Raw genomic sequence first — 20158 nt, forward strand, 5'->3', positions numbered from 1 at the left:
TTGCTGTGGATTGCAGCACCCTCGTTTCACCCCTCTCTTTCTCTAGCATGAAGCATGAAAAACACGAAAGGCACCATGTAAAGCCACCATGTTTTTAGTTTGTCTGTTCTGGGCTACCGTGGAAACACGGTGGTTCAACATGCTGGAGTTCGTGCAGCGTATGCACATCTCAAAAGCTCATTCTAACCCCTTAAATCTTCCACACTGGACCTTTAAGTCTCAACATAATGTTGGTTGGTTGGGTTTTACTGATACGATTAATGTAGAATAATGTCAGCATTCTAATTTAAACATCATTAAGATGATACTTCTTTCCACCACCATCCTCAATTCATTTTGCAGCTACGATCCTCTATTTTCCTTTGTGCGTTTTATTGTGGGACAATAATGTCCATCAGCACCACACTTGAAAATCAAGTGGATTCAGTGCATGCTGACTCCAGTATGAACACTCTATTTTATTAAGCGTTGCTTTGAATTGATTTATTTTTTGTCGTGCTGGTGTTAAATTCTTGCAGGTTTCCGTCTTTGCCGGATTCCGAGCAGCGTTATTTGTTGCGTGTATCAACTTCCACTGAAGATGAGAGGGTAAACCAGCCGGTCCGGGCTATCACATTAACCGTTACATCATGTTCAACTGAATGGAGGGTGAAAAAATAAGAGCTACAGTATCCTCCACTATCCTCTTACATGCAGTAAACCTGCCACAAGGCCAGTCGGGCAAGCAAAGGGGGGGGGAGAAAGGCGGAAAAACTGGATGAGCGGCTGCATACTGTTTGCCGATACGTGTCCTTGAGGCATTTATCAAGTTTTAGTGCTTTCTTTCTTTTTTACACGAGGGAATCTGAGACTGTTGGAGAGCAGAAGAGAGTAAAGAAGAAGAAGACGAAGAAGAAGAAGAAGAAAAAAAAAACAAGACATGCCTCATTGTCATGCTTAATCTCTGGGTCAATGACACCATCACCATGCCAACCCCTGCTATCGCCATGGAAACTGGCTTTATTGCATCAACAGGTTAGAGAAAAGCCCCCCTTGCCCAGGTGTAGTGTGTGTGTGTGTGTGTGTGCGTGTGTGTGTAACAACCCTGCACTGCCACCTGTCTTGTGTTGAGCCGTGCCCTTTGAGAAACACTCGCAGCGATTGATTCCTACTCATAAAGAAAGATTGACACGTCCAATAAAAAAAAAAGAAAAAAAAAAAGCTGCTTATGTAACAGCTGACTCTCGGTCTCATGGACAACTTGACGCTCACACATGACCACAGAATGAAATGGTTGTTTTTTTTATCCCAGTCAATAAACTTTCAGTTCAGTTCAGGTGCGTTCACACCAGGACAGTCCGGGGGACAACGTCATGCAGTTACAACAGCTGCTCGTTCGGTGGCGGTATAGCCTGAAACGAGCACGGGAAAAAAATAATCCATCCCTTTATATTCTCAAAACTGGACTATTGCGACTCACTCCTCTCCGGTATCAACAAAAAAAATCTCGCCTCCAACTATTGGTGCTGTTATTCGGATTCAGAGTACAGAATGATTCGTAGAGGTGAACGAGGAGAGATACGTGCCGCCAAACGGAGTATTAAGAGGTTTCCAGTTGCTGAGCACATCCTTTGAAACACTACGCGTGCCAATCTTGTTTCTCCGTTTCCTCTGTACTGTTCGAGCTCCCTTTTTTCCCACACCTCCTCTGTATTTTCTCTGACACCAATAATCAATGTATGTAATTTTGTCACCCTTTCTTCTGCCCCCCCTTTCTGATCCATCGACAGGGCTTTGTGACAGTCGTTGGGCTGCAGACCCCCTTGGATCAGCTTCTCTTTGAAGTCTCCTCTTATTTCCGTGTGGCTCTGTGCGCGTCTATAAGAGTGTTAGCCGAGAGGGGGGTGACACTCGGGTTGGCTGCAGCATTTGAGGTGAGCGCCTCAGCGGGCGACGGTCACGATGATAACCGTGAGCAGAGATAAGAGGGTGAGATAAAAGGGGGAGAATAAAATGAGAAAGCACACACAAACATAGACAAACCTTCTGTATACAACAAAACCCTAAATTCTGCTGACGCTTCCCCCCGTCCTCACATATATATCTAGGTCTGCCACCCGGAAAAATAAACAACAGTACTCTGGAGATAGCCCAGACAACCCAGAACTGTCATAAATGACGATCCAAGTCTCTGATCAAAGGACCCACCACTGCCGACGCGGCTCGCTCGGAGCTCCCCACTCTTGGAAACAGGGCCGTCCGTCCTGGGCGGCGGTGTAGCAGCTGGCACTGACAAGTCTGAATGGGACTTCATTCTGTGGAGCTATTGTGGGCTCTCATAAAACCCTTCATTCACCACAGAGACCGGACCACTAGAATATGCCATTAAAGATTTAACCAGCCAGATGGGGAGGATGTGCACTATAGACGTGTGCGTGCGTGTGTGTGTGTGTGTAGTAGGGTGTAAACAGTGTGTATCACCCAGAGTTAGAGTTCACCTCAACTGATTCTCAATCTCATGACAGCGAAAATGCCTCAGGTCACAGGTTTGTGCCGGGGAGAACAAAACAAGCTGTGTGTGTACCTAAAGTTTATGTGTGCCTGCTTCCCCTCGGTGTGTTGTGTGGTACTGCTCGAGGTCAGTCGGGGTTAAGATGGTGAAATTGCAGCAGAGACAGAGGGCGGCGAGGCTGATGGGAATGAATGAAATCAGTGCGGCATGTACAATACCGCACCGAACGCCGAGCTGGGCAGCACAAAAGAGGAGCGTGCATCGCTTCTTTTCTACTCAGGTCTGGTCGTTTCGGGGCAGTTTAGACTGATTGAGCTTACATTGTACGGACGGATATTGCACACGGTGGCTCAATGGGGCTTCAGGGGCCGTGACATCGAATCTCACAATGCGGTCGAAAACTTTAGGAATGGAAATAATCGGCAGATCAACCTTAAACGCCTAACTCAATAACGAAGTATTCAGAGGAAGAGTAGGGTACGGTCGAATAGTCAGTCCTTTCCTAAACGCTTTTCCTTGACCTTGACGGGTAACGTCATGAGGTCAAGGGAAAGGACTTGGGAAAAGACGACTGCGGTGTTCAGAGAATCTGGCTGCATCCTCACGAGACAGTGGATGTTATTGATGTGATATGTGGTAAAACTACAAAGCTCAGAAGACATCTGAGATACTTCTCTTTGAAAATATTCATCTCTACGAGTACCTTTACAGACGTTAAAATCCAGAGAGGTAGGCCAACCGTGTTCAACTACGGAAAGTTCACACAAGAGGCAGGTTTATTCCTGATCCAGTTAATTATTGTGCAAGAACCAGAGCTCATTTGGTAGAAAAGTGGTACTCCTGATCTATACTTCTCTTCCTAATATTTCCAGTTTGGAGCCACGATTGAAGAGTTTTTGAAAAGTTAATTTTTACCTCCACTGAATTATGTCAGTGTATGAACGTGATGACATATCGGGCTGATATTTCAGAAAAAGCTTAACTTGTTTTGAACAACATTCCAGCGATATCTTTGTTTAACTTACGTTTTTATATGATTTCATTTAAGAAAATATTTCAGAGATTCCTCCAAGTACCACTACAGAAAGGTCACGTCCCAGCAGTGGTACTAGTACACTCTAGTGTAAAGTGAATTACGCTCTTAAGGTCCATTTTTTCTGGAGCTTTGGACAGCATCTCACGCTCTTCTTCATCAGCAGATGACACAAAACTAATGTTCTAAAAATGCACATAATAGCTGGTGTCATATCCATTGCGGTAATTGCAGGCTGAGTTCTATTATTGTCACTCTGCAAACTCTGCTGTACTCAGGTGGATGTACGCTCACAAGCATCGTTATTGTTATTAATAGATGGTGTAATTTCTCTTGTTTGTGAAGTGGTTTTACCTGTTAGAAGAATGTTCCTGGAGAGAAATGACACTGGAAATACGGATGAATCATTACGCTGCAGATGTTTTGCGTGTTTGTGTGAGAGATGGGAGAACAATAGCTTGTGAATGAAAGAGGCAGCAGGCAGCGGTGCAAGAAGAAGAAGAAGAAAATACAAAACTCTGGGTCTGGGGAGGGAGATTATGCTCCCCGGAGACCAGTGCTCCTGTCCCACCCATAATGCATTACCTCTCCCTGTGATCTCTCACCTCAATTTCAACCTCTAGAAACGGATCTGTTCCATTTGAATAATTCACCATCAATTTCTCTTCCTCTCTTCGCTCCCCGTCTTCATCCTCTGCCGTCCTTGTGCCTGACTTTTTTTCTTCTTCTTCTTCTTCATGTGGCATAAAATTATCTAAAAAAGATCACTGAAATGTCAGCCGTAATTACGCGTCATGCCACTCTGTCTCTCTCTCTCTCCTTGCAGAGGTCTTCCCATAACTCATACAAGTGTAATTTTAGCCCTGTATGGATTTTTTTTTTCATGCTCGCCAGAGATACTTTCTTCTCGTTTGCACTCTGGCGAACATAACTTAGCATCTACTGTCATGTTTTTGTGAAGCTCACATCAACTCGTTATTGACATTTTTTAGCGCCCTCGTCAAGGATTCTCGATCACACGTTTATCCTCCGTCAAACAGAACAGCCAATCGTTGCTTGGACGCACAAAAGCCGCAACAAAAGGACTTCAAACTCAGCTGTACTGCTCGTCACTTTTCATATAAGTTGGTTTTCACACTGCTGTTAGATTCAAAAGCGGATATCCTGGGAGCAGTCCGGTCTTAATGCCACATCAGAGCCGTGTCATGAGATAGAGAGCTGAAGCCGCAATGATTTCACAGACTTTCGGAGTATTATGTAAAGTGTGGACACACAGCGATAACATCAAATCCGTTTCATTTCACACTGTAACCTGTGTGGTGTGTCATACTTACAACAAAACATGGCCCCGCTGAGGTCTTCAGACATTCCTCCAGGAGCTTCATTCTGAGTCGCTGCAGCTCCGGACTGTCCCACTCCTCTGGGTCCACGCCCCAGTACAGGTCCACCACCTGGAAACAAACAAAACATGGACCAAGAGTTACATTATCGCGCTATAATGAGAGCAGAAAGATTTATTCGGTTTCTCCTACACCTCTGAATAGAAAAAGACTTTCTTTTTCTTTTGGCCTTTATGCCTTTTTATCGATAGGGCAGCCGAAGATAAACAGGAAAGGGGCAGAGAGAGGGGAATGACGTGCAGCAAAGGCCGTCCGATGCGGGACTCGAACCGAGGCCGGCTGCAGCGAGGACTATAGCCTCTACACACGGGGCGGCCGTGTTAACCACTACGCTACCGACCGCCCCGAAAAAGGCTTTCTTGACGCCTCTTACGGGGTCACACACACTTATTTTGCTACTGCAAAACAGTGACACAAGGAAGTTTAATCTGGTTTGTGTCCGATGGTTTTACAGGGAGACGGAGAGAGCTTTAGTCAAGTGACACAGACAGTGAATGAAAATCAGCAAGCACCGGACTCGATGAAGCCGCGCGATCAGTGAAATAAAAAGTTATTTCTTGATTGTTTTACAGCGGTTACGTTCAGCACAAATAGACACACCGCTGCACAACTCTGCCAATTTTTCTGCTGAGTATAATTAAACAAAAGCGGAACAGCTCCGTCTTGCACTCTAAAATCTCAGTTGGATTAACACCATTACACTTTTCAACACACACACACACACCTGCTTTGTGTTGCGACACCGCTCTGAGCATTCGAGACCAGCGGGGAGGAGTGACTGAACACAAACAACATGCCACAGAGGGGGTCTCCCCCTCAACACATTCGTCACAAGTTCTGGCAGATTTCAGACAATTCAAACTGTAAACACGCCACGGGGGGTGAATCTACCACCTGAGGAGAGGAGAGTGAAGAAACGCCTGGAAATGCTTGTGTGGCCCACGCCACGCTGCTGCTGCTGCTGCTGCTGGCTTGGGCTTGTCAAAGGGGACAACAAGCCCTCCTACTGGCAGCTTCCTGGGCCCCTAATAGTGTTTATCCTGCTGGCTGGGCCCTAACATGTGGCTTACAATGAGATACATTATTCCTGATGGCCCTGGGCTGATTGGAGATTTCAGTCCCTTAATATTACGCATGATAGCATTGTTGCTCTCTTCTTCTTCGGCTCCTCTTCTTTGGGCTATCGATTCTGCTGGTCTGCCTCTCTGGTCGCAGTGTTTGAGGAGTAAAAAGTAGAAGGCAGAGCTGAGGGTGGATGAGGTGAAGCCAAAGTGATTCAGCTGCTGCTGTCTTCCTTCATGCTCTGCTGCTCACCAGACTAGCTAGCTCAAATGAGTTTAGCCCTGGCACGATGACTGACACATCCGCAGTGTGGCAGAGAGCGGCGGTGACTGGCAGCCCTGCATAACCGCTCGGAAACTGAAAATGAGAGTGTGGGGGACTTTTACTTTGACAGTGTGGGAGATATTTGCCTCTCTCTCTCCTGTTATTGGTTGGGAGCAGCAGGAGGTTGCTGGAGCTCCATCTGAGCTCATCTGCCTGATTGTTGTTGTGCACCTGTGAGCAGCTGTGTTACCGTGGAAGGAGAGCTTTTTTAATTAGTGCATTCTCTATAACAGCCAGCAGGGGTAACTCCATTCGCTGCAATACGAACGTCTGATTATATTGAGCTTTATGAAACATCGACCCTACTTCTCACCTCAGGAATCTCTGAGTTTCAAGCCTTCTTCCATACAGTGAGATGTTCATTTTGTATATGATAGTCCAATTTAAAGTAAAATATACAATAAAGCAGTTACAGCATTGCCAATTTCTCGCCTTCATGAATATACTTTAGTGGACTGTTCAGCTGTAATACAAACAAATGTTTGTAACTAGGAGTCAAAATCAAAGCCCAACTCACATTCATCTCTACGCTCCTGTGCAAATCTGACTCAGTTTCCCTAGTTTGATTAGGATGCCCCTTGGGTGCCTTCCTTTGGGCTGCTCCAGCCCCTTGTTCATCTGGGAATAGACCCTGAGGCAAACCCAGAACCCGCTGGAGGGACTACATAGCCAATCTAGCACCCCACATTGGGAAACCAGTGGATTCATCTCTATTTTATTCTTATTTGAAGTTTGTTTTGTATGTTGTACCATTTCGTCTTGAAAAAGTTCTCGGAGACCAAAAAGTTCATCTTGAAATCTCATTTTTCCTCTGACCAAAAGTCCAAAGCCTTTTATTTATTTATAATTTATGATCGTATGGCTGCAACAAACAATTATTTTTATGCATTTTCATCTTGGCCTGACATCTACAAACTGCATATTTTGTCCAACCAACGATCCAAAACCCAAAGACATTCAGTTCGCCATCACAAAGACAAAGAAAGGCATGAATCATCACAGTCGAAAAGCTGGCCCTTGGAAATGTTTGGCAATTTGTTTGAAAAATGACTTCAACAACTGAATGATTCTCAGAACAGTTGCTCACTAAACTATTTATTAATCAATTCATCGACTGATTGTTTGAGCTTCAGATGGTATAAAAGGGAGAAAAGTAGCATGCCCTCACAAAGTTTGGCACTTTTTGCTTAATGAATGTCTAAAATATTTAGCTGATTATCAATTTTTTTTTTGGATGGGAGATTTATTTTCTGTGCATGAACTAATTGTTTTGGCAGCTCTGCCAAAAGACCGATAAATCACATAAGAGTGGATGTGGGATCAAAGAAATTAAAACTTATTCTGAACCACCAAAGGCTTTTACTTTGGAAATAACTCTCCTACCCACACACCCATGATCCATCGTGATGGCCTGATGTGGAAAACTCATTGCTTAGCACATCAGTCACTGTGTATCAGTAATCTACTTCCAACTTCCAACGCTCGTGTGTGGGAGACCGCAATCGGCTGTGTTGTTGACAAGGACCAGAGGGAGGGGGAATGAAGTGAGATGAGCGCCCTCCCCCCCGTCCCAGATAATGACGAGGTTCCTGCCGGGTTTCAGCAGGTGATTGGGAGGATGCACGGTAATTAAAAGCTAAATGGAGATATTAGTCATATCTATTCATGTTCGTGCATGTGTGTGGGGAGGACAGGCTGATTAAATTTGCCCCATCAACTCGAGGCGCATCGCTGGAGTACACAGGGATGGTAGAGAACACGAAAAGACAGATGGACGTTGATCCAAAACAGGCAAGGACTCATAAATGAAGTTAAGAAGGAGAGTATTTGGAAGTAGTTAAGGAGGGTTGTTGTTTCCAAGTTTCACCCTCCTTCTCTCTTTTCCTCTCACGCCAACTCCTCCTTCGTCTTCTGATTAATTTCCTCCACTCTTTCTCTCTCTCTTCCCCTAAACTATGGTCGTGGGGTGCCATTGCTTACGTAAGAGCTGAAGCAGCTTCCGCTAAGCAGCTTTTTAATGCCCTTGGAAGGCATTTGCTCATGGCGGGTCAAGTGCAGGAGGAGCCTTTTTTCATTTATTGAATGTTAGACTATTAGACTTTGGGATTATGCCCAAGATGCCCAGGAAGAAAGGGCATGAAATCAGGCGGGGAAAAGAGGCGGAAAAACCACACCAACAGAAAAGACTCTCAGGCGAGAAACAACAGTAAAAATAGATATGACGCCAACATAAATATGTCTTAAGCTCTCCACTGCGGGGCAGTTTTATCAAGAACATGTAGTAAATCTCTAAGAATGCTTGATGAACGCAGCTTTCTCAGTGCTCGAGGAAACTGTAGGCCTCGGCAGCAAATCTGTGGTAAAATATGACATTTTGGCAGTGATGTGAAATACAAAAAAACATCACGGACAGATCACATGAAGGGTGTTAAGCACGGATTTATACTTTTAATATTGGAGCTCGTTGTGTTTACTCATTTCAGTAGTCTTGCCTGCTATGATGAGGTCAAATCTCTTCACCAATCTAATGAAGTTGATTCGGTGTTGTCAATAATGAGTGCTGAGATGAAATTTCGCATGCGTGCCTTGGGGGAAAAAAAAAATCTGCCAAGCTCTGATACGCTGGGATAATTACGGTGCAGCTTTTCAGACGTTGCAGCTCAAGCAGAGTAAGTTAAGGTTAAGAGCGAGTCAAAGACGCGAGGTAATGAGATCACGTGGCTTGTGGTGCCTATAATGAGGCACCAGCAGAGGAAGACCCTGTCAGGGAGATACACTTTTCATAGCAAAGGCAATTTTAATGTGTGTTTTATTTATTTTTTTAGGACCGGCCTTCTTAATGTGAGTTCAGATTTGTTTGTTTAAATGGTTAAATTCGGAACCTCCTCCAAACTAATAAGTAAACCCACAAGGAAGAACTAATCACAGCACTGTTGACCATTGCGGGCGTGTTGTAGACAGTTGCATAGATTTCTGCTGGCCTGCAGTGTTTGGGAGCTTCTTTTTGGTTGTAAATTGTAAACACCCCTAAAACTTCAACCATAAAAAGTACAGAAAGTTCAAGAGAAGACTTAAAAACTGGATTGTTTCCATTTTTCTGCAGCTAATATTGCCATTGGGACACTCAATCAGTATACCTTGATTGCGTTTTGGATGTTAACCAATCACGGTATAAAGATTTCTGCTGTGAAATTGGACGTTTTAACATGGGGACTTATGGAGATTGACTTGTTCTGTAGCCAGCTTCAAGTGGACGTTTGATTTTAACGTAGCCCAAAACTGACAACATATGCCTTTACATGTAAACTATATCCAGGGAAACACTGCCTGCAGTACGTCACTCTTTTTCAGCAAGTCTGGCCACCAGGTAAAAGAATACAAGGAAAGATTTAACTTCATTCTTGTCATTTCTTGAACATCTCTCAACATTAAGAAACTGTTTTATTTTATAGTTATGGACAAAATGACCTACTTGTGTTTCAAGTCACAGAGATACGCTCACATATCCTGCTGACAAGACATAAACTGAAACTATAACCATCATGGTGACAGTAACTCCCATGGGTTTTTACAAATACAAGCGGAACAGAAGCATTTGATTTTCGATTATCTTCGCATCATTCCCGTGGAGACGGTTGGCATGTTGATATGTTTCTGCAGGGACTGAACAGATAAAAACAAAACAAAAAACAGTGTCGGAGCAGGACAGTGAACGGAGATGAAACAAACGGAAACAATAAATATGGTAGCCAGGTGAACAGATGGAAAAGTGATGAAAACTTCCTTCTTTGTTTCTCAGTGTTAAAAAAAAGAGTCTATATTTAGATCTGAGATTTACTAATTAATTTGTGATTTTAGTGGCTTAATATTAAAAAGCATATTCACAGGATGAAACGTACATTTTCACCCTGACATGTAGAACAATGTAGGAAGTGCAACTATATAATTAATTATTAACTTTTAAATTTTAAGTGGGTGACATATTCTAAGAGCACTGCGTCGCTTTTTTCCGACAAAGCCAAACTGACAGCCATATTCCCCGTTCTTTAATAGTGCAAGCATAACAGGCTACATGAATAGGCTATTTTTTAATCATCGTGAAACGCCGCCTCACCCATCATCTGCTTGTGTTGTGAGTTGTAAAATACGTCTGAGTGACAGCCGTTGAACAGAATCTCACAGCCGTGGCCAGGAAACTTTTATTATAATTGCACTGTCTGAGTGTGTGTGTCTGAGTGTGTGTGTGTGTGACGGTCAGTGAGCTTGGCAGCCACAGAGAGGTCCGACCACATTATTAACAGAGCTGCTTCCAGCGGCCCTGAGATTTCATGCATGTGGGAGGAAGTGATTGTACTGTAACAAGATGATTTATGAGTCTTAGAAATGCAAGATGGGTTAAGATAATGGGAACCGGGATCTTAAAGGATGGGACTGGATGAGAAACTGACAGTCTAGCAATAAAAACTGGACTGGGGAGTGATACATTACACGTTTTTTGTGTAGATTATAAGATACTTCTGTCTGTTTTTGTTGTTTTTGCCTGTTCTACTTTAATTCTCTAGTGTGTATATCACACTTTTGCTGCTGTAACGAGTACATTTACCCATTGTGGGATGAATAAGGTTTAATCTAATCTAATCTAAAGTTTTGTAATGGACTAAGTTCTGATACAGCAAAACTTTATGTAAAAAGAAAAAAAGTCAACAGTCAACATTTTTTACAGTTTTGGAGGGAATTTGGGGGCATTAACCCGAATCTAAAGGTCTACTGGATCAGTTCTCATCCTCTTGGATAAAGGAGCAGTAAATGAGATATCATAGAAAATATATTTTATTTATTTTCTTAGAGAAATATGAGGGGCTGCCTGGGCCTGAGTAAAGAGATTTGGGTGTGGTTACAGTGGAGGTAACGTCTGCTGAGCTCGGAAACCGAGACAGAGATTACATTGTATTTTTTTTCCCCCTGAGTTTGAGTCAGTTTTTTCTTTGTGGACTTTATTTCTTTCTCAGAAAGATAACTGAGAACCTTCACAGAAACGAGAAAGGACACCAACACTGGCAGCGAGACAACGAGCAGCTGTGGCTGAAAAGAGCAGTAATGCATGTTATTTTACCCTGCGGAGAGCAGCTCGTACACATGATTATAATGCAGCGTGTGTCTCACTATCCAGACAGGTATTAGACCCAATACAACAGAGCCCACCCACCAGATTCAATTAAATATCATTTCAGACTGAGTAAAGGGCTCATAAGCAACTGTACGCGGTTCCAGCACAGTGCTACCGCATCGTGAGAGAGCCCAGCAGATTAATCATATATTTCAGTGGTCAAAGCCTTGACCACAAGCATGAAATCCATTGATCAGTATCTTATCAATAGCACCACATGGTCTGAGAGACACACCGACACCAGCGGTAATCTAGTGGAATCTTTTCCACACTGTGGCTTCACGTGTGTCAGCAAATGAGCGATGAAGGGGAAGATACGTGGGGAATAAAAATGGTAAAAATAAAAGGCTGATAGCCTCCACCCTCTGACTGAATGAGGTCGCAGCCCTCGGCCTCTGGGCTGGATTTCCGTGCCCTCTTCCTCCCTCTATCCCTCTCTCCGTCTCGCGCTATCCCCTCTCCATCCTCTTAAGGGAGCGTTCTGGGTGGAAACTGAGTCAAGTGATGAGGGACCGGGGAGAATTGGGTTTCATCAGCTTGGCATATGTGTGTCAGTGTGTGCCAGCGGATGTTGTGTGTGTGTGTGTGTGAGAAAGGGGAGGCGGGATCGCACATATATTACAACTCATCATCAAAGCAAACAAAAATAAACAAAAAAAATCAGCCTACGTCGAAATTGTTTATGATTTCACACGTTATCGAGCTCCAGGAAAATGTGGTTTTAGCCAAGGTGCTAATTCTCACGTTGGATGAGGAGTAGGGGGGTTTCAGAGGTTGCAGGAGGAGGGAGAGAGGAGTAAGTGAGTCATAGTATTAACTCTCAGGCCTTCTGCATAATCATTTCAGCTCACGCGTCGTCACAGCGAGCTGAATCACCAGACAGACACGTGGCCACGGCGACCGGAGCCAAAACCGGTCTCCGCTTGGCTTTTTCTTGCATTATCTTTGCACTTCTCTATCACACACGGGCATCTCGAGAGATCCAGGGACGTTTTGTCAGATCTTTCAGTGCGGTTACAGCGTCTTTGACCTTTTGACTTTATACAATCGATGCTTGTAATAATAGAAGCGTCAAGTCTGGGTAGAATCTGCCTATGGCGGGCCAGGAGATTAGCTTTGGAGCTATACACTGAATGACAAATGATTCATCCCATTCAGTGAGTGGCGTGTCTCCTTTTTGATGTAGGTTTGCTGAAGAGCTGAATAAAACGAGCTAAACATCGACCAAGATTTGAATTTAAACCAGTTCCAACTTTCTACGAATCAGCAGCTCCGTCATGCAGCCGGATTTCACTTTGAAATTTCGAGTGAAGTTTCAGCTACATCACCAGTTACACATGTGTCAATCAAGCAGCAACCTTTGTGGCTGTGAAGTGAAGCCAATGTGGAAGTGAGAAAACTGCAGTTCCTCAAACGTCCACTTGAGGCTGGTTACAGAACGAGTCAATCTCCATAAGTCCCCATGTTCAAATGTCCAACTTCACAGCACAAATAAACATGTTTACAGCCTGGTACAAAAAAACGTTTTGGTCTCTATAGCTAATTTCCCCGTTCATGACAACTGTACTGAGGGTGAATTTATATACAACTCACCTGTTCAAATTATAATAAGGCTTAAAGTTATTCAGAATTAACAGAGTTGTCACTTTAATTGACAGAGGGCTGCCACGATTAGTCGATTAGTCACGATTATGTCGATGAACAAAATCGTCGACAACCAATTTAGTAGTTGACGCATCGTTTTTTTTCCGGCTCTGGGTCGGCTTGGAAAGGCTCGAGGGCGAAGGTGGCTCGCGGCCCCGTCCACGAGCTTTACAGCGCCCGCCCGTCCGGACCTCGCCGCTTCCCGGGTCCGTGGACTAGGGTTAATGAGCTATCATCTTAATTGTTTTTATTTTCAGTTAGCTCATACTTTAAGCTGAAAGCTAATGATCTGATCAGCTGCATGCTGGTGCGATAAGCTGTATGTTTTACAGTCAATTTACGTATGATCCGATTAGTCGACTAATCGGAAAAATAATCGGTGATTAGTCGACTATCAAAATAATCGATTGTGGCAGCCCTATTGAGCACCCAGTCCACTGATGAGCCACGTCTTTGCTGATTTTATGATTAGCCAGGAGGCGGAAGAAGCCACTTATTGGAGCTTCAAAGCGGCTTAAGCATACGCGCGTCCATTCTTTATACTGTCAGTGGTGTCAACACATGTATAACGTTTGCAATATGGTAAGTGTGGCACAGCTTCACAAAGGAAAGTGATGCAAAGAACATAACGATTGCAAGCCAAGAAATCTGTCCAACGTGACAAAGCAATCCCTGCGGCATTGTACAACAGATGTTTTTGATCTCCCAAATTAGCTGCAGCTAGTGCGTCCAGCTCAAGTAACTCGAATTGTGCACAGCGAGAAGGAGAATATTTATAGTTTTCTTTATTTAACCTTTTAGACACTCATCACACACCGCTCCTATAAGAACCCACAGCACACACATATAAATATAAATATATCCCAAGAACTGCCGTCAGTTCTCTAACATATGTACATATTTACAGTCTGCTTTTTTCTGTACAGCCATACTCCTATGTGTGTTTTTATTGCTAATACTTGTGAGCTACATCAAAGATGAGTTCCTACTGCTTTGCGATGGACAGCGAAGTTGTTTCTGATTCAGACTTGTAACCGAAGAATAAAAACACACACAAAATAATCCATAATTCATGACATATGCCTGCACGGCAGCTTAGGACTGCTGAAAATAAGTGTGTTTTTACTTCCTTCAAAGTAAAGTGTGCACAGGAGGGGAGTTCTTCTAAACACTATTGTGTTTAGTCTTGTTTTAACACCTTTTTGATGGTACGCGCTCGGAGCTGTTTAATTCTTGGCATGAAATGAGAATTAGCCGCAGGGCACCCTGCTGACTACAGCGTTACCAAACAATTCAGGGGTCACACCGGAAACAAATCCTTCCAGGAACAATCTATGGCATAGATCTCCCCCTGACTTGAGGGCACTCTTGGATTTGTTAAACAAACAAACCTCTGATAGCAATCTTTCCGTGTACACTGATGCTGATTTGCAATGCAAATGATCCTGATCAGTGGACACCACGGGGGACAATGCGGCAACTCTCAGACAACAACAAAGGGGAAAGCCCTCGCATCGTGCTGTCTTATCCACAGCTAGATTTGTGCCAGCCTTCACCGATGGAAGCCTTATCTCTGCTGGCCTTCTGTTTGCTTAAAGGCACAAGGACCTCTGCACCCAGCTCTGCGGGCCCCTCCAGGCTCTGACAGCTGTGTAAGCCACGATGTAGAATTGGAAGCACTTAACACTCTGTACTGGCAAACTACAGCTGTGGAAGTTACAGGGCCGTTGAGCGAGAGGAAGGTTGAGAGCAGGAAAGCAATAAATCAAAGGAAAAATTAAGGTAGAAAAAAAAGAAAAAGGGAATGCAGCCAGTTACCTGGAATTCAATCCCATAGTTCTCCCTGCAGAAGTCTCGTAGTTTGGGGTAGACGTGCTCTTTCAGTGCGTTCCTCTCTGCCTCTGTGTCTGGAGACAAAACAAAGAAGTGTTAAACTCATGGGAGCAGAAGCAACATGAAAATTATCATCACCAAGCCTTACTGACAGAATATTAAATAAATAGTTCAGCTTTTTGGGTAATACACTTATTGAATTTCCAAGCATTCGGTGAGAAGATCAACACCACTCTAATATCTGTGTGTCAAGTACAGAGCTAGAGGCGGCGGGGGCTGATTTTGTGGTAGACCTCCATATTCAGACATGAAAATGTTTTGTTTTTTTTACTTTTCTGAACAAAATGAAACAAAGCTGAGGGATTTCCTCAGTTCATATCACTGCAAAGAAGCTTCCTTCCTCATGTTCCAATCCGAATCTCAAATTCAACAAAATTTCGAGCCATGACTAAAGATTAATAACCGACTAGTCGTTTTGTTAATGAAATGTTAAAGCAGTAAGATTTGCTTGTTTGTTTGACCAACAGTTAAAACCTCCCAAAAACATATTCAGGTATCTATCGTATGTAACAAAAAACAGCAGCAAAAAAATGACTCAAAATAGCGCGGCGATTGATTTTTTGTTGACCGACTAAAGGCTAAATTCTACGAGACATGGATACAACGCATTACGTGTACGGCCACCGGGAGTGTTCGTAGCTGTTCTAGTCAATTCTATTTGTGATGGACACCGCGAGCAGCCCGCGTCAATCAGCGCAGCACGACAGCTCGAGCTGACAGGAAGTCAAACATAGAAACGCCATAGAGCAGTGGCTCTTAACATTTTTACACTGCGTACCACCTCAGAACATGTCAGTCTCTTTAAGTACCAACCAACTAACCCAAACCCTGCTCAAAACACAACAGGTCGCTGGGAGCTTTTGTGCTAACCGCTGTGAAACAATCAGGAAATAACTTCCTAGAAGTACATTAATTTATTTAAAAATTTTACATTTAAAAACGGGTTGATCCGTGTACCACTAGAGGGACTCATGTACCACCACAGATTGAGAATCTGCACGATTTTCAAAATAAAACACCCTGTGCAAACTTCCGATGGTAAAAACAGCCAAAAGGGAAACAATTTAACTTTGTAACGAAGTTACATATTTAGAAGAACATAAACCAGAAGAAATATGATCAAATCTGAACACGCTTACACTCCTGGTGGGATTTGAAGTCGCATGGAGAATTGACCAACACAGAGTTGAAGACGCGATGTATCAGAGATCGAGTCATCAACAAACTGTTTCACCTTGTATACAATTCTTGCACCGTATCTATTTATATGTATATAATTTAGAAATACGCAACTCCTATTTACTAAGCTAATGATTACAGAGCTGTTTAAGAACGCGGGATTCTCCGGCATTACAAAGGCAGTGATCATATTGGACAGTCGGAGTGTCACACAGTGAGAGCCCACGGCATGTTGTGGTGTCCCACTTTCTTTCCTCCTCTCCTCTCCTTTTCACTATCTTCCAAATGGTTACTGTTATTTATTTGGACAGGCCCAGTCTCTTTCTCCCTCTCTTTTTCTGAAGGGTGTGGACGGATAGTTAAAAACAGAACATTGCCCAACGGAGAGAGAGAGAGAGAGACCCCCTGTGTGACCGAGCTCAGCACACGCATGGTGGACGGCGTGCAAACAGCCGCTAACCGTGTCCTACGTAACGCACCACGAATAGATAGAAGAGCCCACAAATTTAGTCTGACGTATCACTCTCTCTCTATCTTTAGTAAGGCTTTGGGCCGTAACCGTACATGCTATCTGCCCGCAGCAACCCCGAGCAAAATGTCAAATCAAAACCAAACAGCTGTAATAGTACGTAAATGAAATAAATGGCAGTTGCTGCATCAGTGGAGCTCTCATCTCATCCCGGATATATTACAGTACAATAATTGTACGGTGACGACAAAAACAGCAGCGTTTATGGACTTTACATTAAATTTGTTTCATGTGTTTGGGAAGTGTTGAATCCAAATCTGCATCTTGCTGTCTCAATGTGACCTGACAGACTAAACTGTGTTGTTGTTTGTATTGTGGTAAGACGCCTCTTCCTCTCTCTCTCTTTTTTCTTTTTTTTTTGTGGGATGATGATGAGTTATGTCAGCCTGACGTATGTGTGTGTCTGTTGTGTACACACCCACATGCTAAGGAACAAAGACTGGATGTTACATTCGCCCTCTTTCTCGCTGTGTGTGTCCCTCCCTCCAATTTTCCAATCTGTTCGTTTCAATAGTGCCGACCAATCTATCTTCCCTTTCAGATATGTCCTGTCAGCTCTCTCCTGTCGCTTTTTTTTCTCGTCTTCCTCACTTCCTTTTCTGTTCTCTCTTCCTCCCTCGTCCTTTAGGGAACTCATGGGCGGTCAGTTGAACAAAGAAAATACAGCCAAGTGTTCCTGTTTATTGCATCTTCTTTCTAGCCTATAGCTGGAAAGAGCCCATCAGAATTTCCAAGATGACATCCTTACACTGCTTGTTTTATCCCAACAACAGTCCACACCTAAACTATTTAACCTACAGCGATATGAAACAGAGAAAAGAAGCACATTTGAAGAACTGCAACCGGAGACATTGCCATTTTTGCTTGAAAAATGACACCGGTACCATCTCTGCACTACTGCCTACTAAAGCATGGATGGATGACAAGCCAAAAAGCTAAACCAAAAGCATTATAGCACCATAAATTTAGTGATACCGATGATAGCGGTCACTCTACACCTGCCCTCTCCGAGTCTCATCAACGAGCCTCTGACAAAGCAATCATCCTCTCATCGAGCTACACCGACTGACACTCCAGAGGCTCTTGGTATGCACGACTACTTAGGGATGTCTGATTAAAAGAGAGAGAGCACGAGTCCACAAGACAAGAAGTGTCCTAGCAAATAGAACAACGTTGAGAAACAGTGGTCACCCACACTGACATGGATGCTACAAAGTGTGTGTGGTAGACTGTGTGTATCTGAGGTGTTTGTTCACCTGATTTAAAAAAAAGGATTTTGTACCAGACTGTAAACATGTTTATTTCTGCTGTGAAGTTGGACATTTGAACATGGGGACTTATGGAGACTGACTTTTTGACGTATCTGCCTCTGATGTTTCCATGCCCAAGAAACTTTCTTTGAGTAATCCACAAAACACACTGGAAATGTGTCAATTCTTTAAACACCACAAACAAAACTCTCACCTTCACTGTGTCGGGATAGAGGCTAAAAAAACAGATCAACTCTCCGTGTGTTCAATAACATTAGAAGTCTAGAAGTAAGTGAGAAAATATGTTTGTAATTTTGGGGAACTGACCCGTTAAGCAAGCTTAATACTTCAAGCTCTTGTAATTGTTAATCTAACACAAGGATATGAAACAATATCATGCATGGATGACACACAGAAGCTGAAATACATAAAGCTGGGGATCTTGGTGGTTGACTGGTCTAGCACAGTTGTCCCCAACCTGAGAGACTCTACGGTTTTTCTCTAAACCTTGCTTTTGCTGTAAAAAGTTGGACATTTAGACCTCTTCATGTCACAATGTGAAAGAAAAATCAACTCTGTTTATGTTTTCTAGCAGTTACTTTGGCTGTTAGCTATTCTCAATGGCCAGAAAAGTAATCTGCAATCATTTTGATATCTCTTGCTCACCTTGTTGCATGCAACATCTCATCATTACATCGTTATTTCACAATAAAACATCTTAAAACTAAGTGTATGATACATCAGAATAGACCACAGATGATCGAAACATGTAACACAGTTGTTCCTCGAGAACTTCATGTCACTGAACCTGAGCCTCAATGATGAAAACGCACAGTCAGTGAGCAAATCGATACCGAATGACCTGGAAGATGCTCAAGGCAAATTGTGGGCTGTGTTAATCAGCCATCCATGAAGGCCAGATGTTCCTCCATTTCCTAAGCACAGGGGGACCCTACAGGTTATCTGAAAACCACTGAATCAGGATGAAGGGAATCCACTGGAGGTTATTGTGCCACCATCCATACTCGATATTAAAGGGAGAATTGTTTTGAAGTAGGGTTGTATGAGGTATTTACGCACAGTCAAGAGTGTTACTTTGGTCAGCACGCTTCCTGCTTGGAGAAGCAGCCATCAGATCTGCAGGTGTAATATGTCAATGTAGGCTGTCTGACGGCAAGGTGAAGCAGTGAGAACATGCTCACTATATCCTACACTTAAATGGATGGATTTTTTTTAGGTGGCCCCTTTCTTACAAGGCTAAAATACATTTTTGACCCTGTCCACCGCAGTGCTTTGCTCCATTTCCTTGCTAGGACTTCTGCCTGCATCTCCAAACTGGGACGCTGACCATCGTCTACTGTACCTCGTACAGAAAAACTGAATTTATAATCCCCCCTTCTAAGCATCGAGGGAAACCAACAATGTAAACAAAACATGCTATAACAGTGATCTGGACTTCCCCGTCTCTTTGCCAGTAGCCTACATCATGTTTGACTGAAAGCAGAGCAACCCAACTTGTGCTATGTTCATTACTAAGTTCATTGGGTAACATCTGTGCAAGCAGCTGTCGTCTCAAAAGCCTCTCGAAAGGCTTTAAGGGCCTTCGACATTAAATGTTCACATTTAAGCCGGGAACACAGTAGATATTTTACAACCCCAATCATAGTAAACCAAGATGACTCAACTCTCAAGATCACAGGGACTGTCCTCTGTCTTAAAGATATTGGGTAACCATGGACACCACATGTTATCTTGTAGTTTAATTCAAATCTCCTCCTCCCGACAGAAGCTGAGATCAGTCCGATCAGCCATGATTATATTAAACGTGTTGGATTAAACACGTAGTATGTAATTCTGTATCCTTAGTTTCATAACCCTACCAATGTCGGGGCACTACTGGTGAGCTCGCTGTGGTGTTGCCAGGTCTGTCTGTTTCCTGTAAAACGTGGGATTCTTCTAATGAAGAGTGAAAGAGGACCTGACAGTCTGGCAACCCTCGAGCTGTTTTCTGTTGTCGGATAACTGCAGCACTGGCAGCAGTCTACAACCTGAACAACAAACAGCAGTGAATCTGAAGCGGTATGTATAGTTTGAACCTTTCAGACATCACATAATTAAAAAATAATAATGACATATTGACATATCGGGCTGGCAGATGGATTTGGTCGATGCAGGCTGATTGAACA

The 20158-nt window shown here is 43.4% G+C and overlaps 1 protein-coding gene across 6 annotated transcripts in view; it reads right to left on the minus strand.

Annotated features, from left to right (window-relative positions):
- nwd2 (NACHT and WD repeat domain containing 2) overlaps window positions 1–20158 on the minus strand; it is a 51662-nt gene that overhangs the window by 18204 nt on the left and 13300 nt on the right. For 5 of the 6 annotated variants that reach the window (XM_019265062.2, XM_010752742.3, XM_019265064.2 and 2 more), the window contains exons 3-4: window positions 14940–15028; window positions 4859–4975 (exon numbers count right to left, since the gene is read on the minus strand). In XM_019265062.2, the coding sequence (XP_019120607.1) occupies window positions 4859–4975; window positions 14940–15028 (206 nt within the window). Of the gene's footprint in view, window positions 1–4129; window positions 4279–4858; window positions 4976–14939; window positions 15029–20158 lie in introns of those variants that run through there. The other variant, XM_027288051.1, reaches the window with a different exon arrangement.

Source organism: Larimichthys crocea, chromosome XIV (assembly GCF_000972845.2).
Source record: "Larimichthys crocea isolate SSNF chromosome XIV, L_crocea_2.0, whole genome shotgun sequence".
Taxonomy (NCBI): Eukaryota; Metazoa; Chordata; class Actinopteri; family Sciaenidae; genus Larimichthys; species Larimichthys crocea.